The 4,310-nt window shown below is 43.2% G+C and overlaps 1 protein-coding gene across 1 annotated transcript; it reads right to left on the reverse strand.

Moving 5' to 3' along the window:
* Positions 1-2,259: 2,259 nt before the first annotated feature.
* Positions 2,260-4,097, reverse strand: LOC115743393 (chalcone synthase 2-like). The gene is made up of 2 exons (XM_030678152.2): positions 3,794-4,097; positions 2,260-3,324 (listed from the first exon to the last, which is right to left on the reverse strand). The coding sequence occupies exons 1-2, from the start codon at positions 3,969-3,971 to the stop codon at positions 2,327-2,329; spliced, it is 1,176 nt and encodes a 391-aa protein (XP_030534012.1). The 5' UTR covers positions 3,972-4,097; the 3' UTR covers positions 2,260-2,326.
* Positions 4,098-4,310: the final 213 nt, after the last annotated feature.

The raw sequence follows: 4,310 nt of genomic DNA on the forward strand, positions 1-4,310 counted from the left end.
GCCGCCCATGTTGGGTTAACCCAGCCCAAGCCCACAGCCTGCACAAGTAGTTACATGGTTTTTTTTTTTTTTTTTGGGTCTAATAGTTACATGGTTTTGAACATGATAAATTTCACACGTTTGTACTTCTTCAAAAGAAGTTCTTCTCTGATTGAGAAAAAGAACAGAAGGAAAACAGAACGTTTCCTCTTGCAAAAACAGAAGACGAAAACTCTCTTGAGGCTGCGAAGGAAAGCATTTAATATGTGGAAATCAAGATAAGTTCCGTCACGTGATATACTTGTTTCAATCGGTGATTCAAGATGTTCCTGGACATGTTTTTCATACTTTCTTCTGTTGTTTCGGGAATTCATTTCCAACAATAATAATTCAATAAAGGATAATATCAACATTGCCCTACGTATGTTTCATACTCATTAACTGTTTTTTGAAGTTTTACATTTTAAAGTTCGGATGAAGCGGTTTAAGAACTTACTTAGGTCCAATTTACATGACGTTTACATGTCGTAATGTAATTCGTGATATTCTGGTAAAATGGTCGGCACAACACGCGGGATCATCAGTTTTATTTTGCTGTAAAGTTTATCGTCTATGAATCTTCCTCTTTTTATGTGTTCGGAGTCCAAACTTTGGACCGAGAGAAGCGAAAGGTAATGAGTGGATGGTAACAACTTTAAAAGAATATTCCCTTCATTGATATTATATATCCACACTGTTAGTTAAAATTATGCAAAAAAAAAAAGTTCCATAAAATAATCATACATGCATTTAAAATTTAATAAATTTAATACCATTAAAAACCCAAACTGGTACATTTATATCGTATTTACCTCAAACTAATTAGTGTGTTGCAAAAACTTACTAACTAGTACACCCATATCACATTTATCTCAAATTAATTTCTTCTATTCAAAAAAGTCTCAAAGCGATACACACGTGCTAGATTTTCCCTAAATTATGATAAATCTTGACTTTTATTGAGGTAAACATGACACGGGTATATCATTTTGGTGCAAATGCGCCACATGCATACCAATTTGGGATTTTTTGTGACACGAGAATTAATTTGGGATGAAAATGGCACAAATGTAGTAGTTCGGGAGTTTTTGTGACATAAAAACTAATTTTGGGTAAATGCGACACGAGTGTAATAATTTGAGATTTTTTTTATGGTATTAATCCAATATAATATGATCGGGCAAACCCCGTAGGTCAATATAATCGTAATTTATGGAAAACTAATCATTGAATCTTTTACATGTAAACTTGATTTTAAAAGTAATTTTCAACTATTTCATAAATAACTCATCTTTCGACTTACGATTATTTATCATTTGTAAAACGACAACGGATATTTCATAAATAACTTGATTTTTAAAATGGTTTTCATGCATTTCATAAATAATCAGTGAATTTGTTACCGACACTTTGCATTCCCAAATCAGATCGCAAGCCGCGATCTCCTCGATTCTTGTCGTGCATTAAAAAAGGTTAGACGTTTTCTCATTGATTAAGTCCAATGGAATTGTATATACTTTTTATATTCATACGTTCTCCCTTCATCCAATAACATAAGCGTTTGGACTGGATTTTCTCACATGGTATTAAAAAAAAGATGTAGAGTTTAAATCCTTTACATATTTAAATTTTTAGAAGAGTGGAAAGTTGTATTTTATGTGCGTCCTAACTTAAGTTTTTGTGCTTGACTATCTAACCTCTTTGTTTCAGCTTTTAAGTCCGATTTTTTGTTTTCTATTTTCCTCTCCTTGCTGTAGTTTTATTTTCACAAGGACTAATCCCCTTCCTAACTTGTGCTTTTTGCCCTCGATCTCGGAGCGAGCCTCGCCGCATGGTGCGTGTCGCCACCATGCGTGATCTGCTGTAAACGAGGCCTATGTATCGATCAATCTATAGTCTATAGCATGAAACAATGTAGAGAGACGCAATAGAGAAGATAATATAGACTATGCCAATTAGTTTACTCTTAAGGAGGATTTAGGATGCGCTTGTTTAGTGGGAAATCAATGATTTAGAAAATATTATCTTAAGAATGATGTCTTTTCTTTCAATAGGAATCATCCGAGTTCCCATTCGTGAGAAACGAAAACATTAGAATCATGCTCGCGATGTGATAGAAATAAGTTCAATGTTATATGGAAAAGTATTATTTCGTGGCGAATATGGACTCTCGGTTGATACATAAGCGCGTTGATAATTAAAGTTGGGGTGCTACTTGCAACGTAAAACACTCACCCCCAATGCATCATAAGGTGGAAATAGGAATAGATGGAGAAAGCCAAGCGAGGTTGGATCCGACCCGAAAGCCCTAAGCCGACAAGCCCACGCTATGGAGGACGACGGTCTCGACGGTGAGGCCGGGACCGAATCCAAAGAGCACGCCCCATTCGAGCCCCTCTCCGGTGGTCTTAAGCCCTTCCTTGGCCGATTTCTTCCTCATCTCGTCCATTACGAAGAAAGCGCATGCACTAGACATGTTGCCGTACTCGCCGAGCACATACCTCGAGCGGTCCATCTTCTCAGGCTTGAGCTTCAACTTGGCCTCGACGTCGTCGAGGATTGCGGGCCCGCCGGGGTGCACGATGTAGAAGAGAGAGTTCCAGTCCGTGATGCCCAGCGGCTGGAACGCCTCGGCCATGCTCTTTTCGATGTTCTTGGAGATGAGGCCCGGCACGTCCTTGAGGAGATGGATGGTGAGTCCAATCTGGCGGACGTGCCCGGCGATGGCGCCCTCGCTGTTGGGGAGGACGGTCTGGTACGCGGAGATGATCTCGTACAGGGGCCTCTCCACCCCCGGGACGGGATCGGAGCCCACGATGAGCGCGGAGGCGCCGTCGCCGAACAGGGCCTGGCCCACGAGGTTGTCCAGGTGGGCCTCGGTGGGCCCTCGGAAGGTGGCGACAGTGATCTCGGCGCAGACGACGAGGACGCGGGCCCCCTTGTTGTTCTCGGCGATGTCCTTGGCAAGGCGGAGGACGAGGCCGCCGCCGTAGCAACCCACCTGGTACATCATGTACCGCTTGACGGATGGACGGAGGCCCAAGAGCTTGGTGAGCTGGTAGTCGCAGCCCGGCATGTCCACGCAGCTGGTGGTGCAAAACACCAGGTGGGTGATCTTGGACTTGGGCTGACCCCATTCCTTGATGGCGTTGGCCGCCGCCTCTTTCCCTAGCTTTGGCACTTCCACCAGCAAAATGTCGTGCCTCGCATCCAGGGAGGGTTCCGTGAACGAACACAGCTGCGGGTGCTCTTTCAATATCTCCTCCGTCATGTGCAGGTACCTCTTCTTGATCATGGATCGTTCACCTAAACATTTACACCAAACACAGATTTATGTCGTGGACCGCTGCGACAGCGACGCTTTATCTGTAGTCTTCTTCTTTATGGACCGATTGGACTTCCAAACGAATATTTTACAAGAAGCCGATAAGAAATTCTATCAATAACCGGTCAATTTGACCCTTTGGAACAACATGATGACGATGAAGGATGCAATCTTTTCAATGACCCCGCAAGTTATCGCCGGAAAAAAATAAAAAACCGGTCCCGGCATCGAAAACTTCCGTGAAAAAAATGGTTGATTTGCTTTGACTCTCTCTCCCTAATTTCGTATCTAAGCATTTATACGCTAATCTTTAGTCCCTGCTGTCTACGGTGTTTGAAACTGCCATGCACAGAAAGGTCAAGCCACTCAAATTCCTAGATGAGGGCACCCAAAAAAAAAAAAAAACGATTGAAAGTGCATCAATGTAGGTATGGTTTCAACTATACGTACACATGCGCTTGAACTTGTTTTTCAGCTCTGTCTTGTGCTCGCTCTTGGTGACTCGAAATAAAAAATCCGGGTATGTGCTCTGGTCGACAACGTTCGGGGGGGTCGCTGTTCCAATGGCCAGGATCGTGGCAGGACCTTGTGATTTCTGGGCGCGGCAGAGTTCCTCGACGCTCACCATTTTTTTTTTCTTGTCGGGGGTTTTAAATAAAATGGGAGACGGCGAGGGTCGCTGAGCGGTCGCGACGGAGGAGAGGCAGTGGTGGACTGGGGTTGCTAGTGAATCTTTGCGGTGTGGTGCACAAGTGAACTTCGGGAGAGAGTAGGATTTATATGCAAGAGAGGCCATGAGATGGTGGTTGGGCTTCACGTGCGTGTCTCGTGATATGACTTCGGGGACCTAGCTGTCGCGTGACACGCTCGTGTTCGTAATTACTTGTCCATCACAAACCAAAGTATCAACCCCTCCTAATATCATGACAAATGACATTCTCTATGATGAACAAAAAGTTCTTGACGA

The sequence above is a fragment of the Rhodamnia argentea genome, chromosome 1 (assembly GCF_020921035.1).
Source record: "Rhodamnia argentea isolate NSW1041297 chromosome 1, ASM2092103v1, whole genome shotgun sequence".
NCBI lineage: Eukaryota > Viridiplantae > Streptophyta > Magnoliopsida > Myrtales > Myrtaceae > Rhodamnia > Rhodamnia argentea.

Coding starts and splice junctions, on each gene's coding strand:
- LOC115743393 (XM_030678152.2), bottom strand. CDS start 3,971: ATGGTGAGCGTCGAGGAACTCTGCCGCGCCCAGAAATCACAAGGTCCT. Junction 3,325..3,793: donor AAACAAGTTCAAGCGCATGT/GTACGTATAGTT, acceptor GTAAATGTTTAG/GTGAACGATCCATGATCAAG.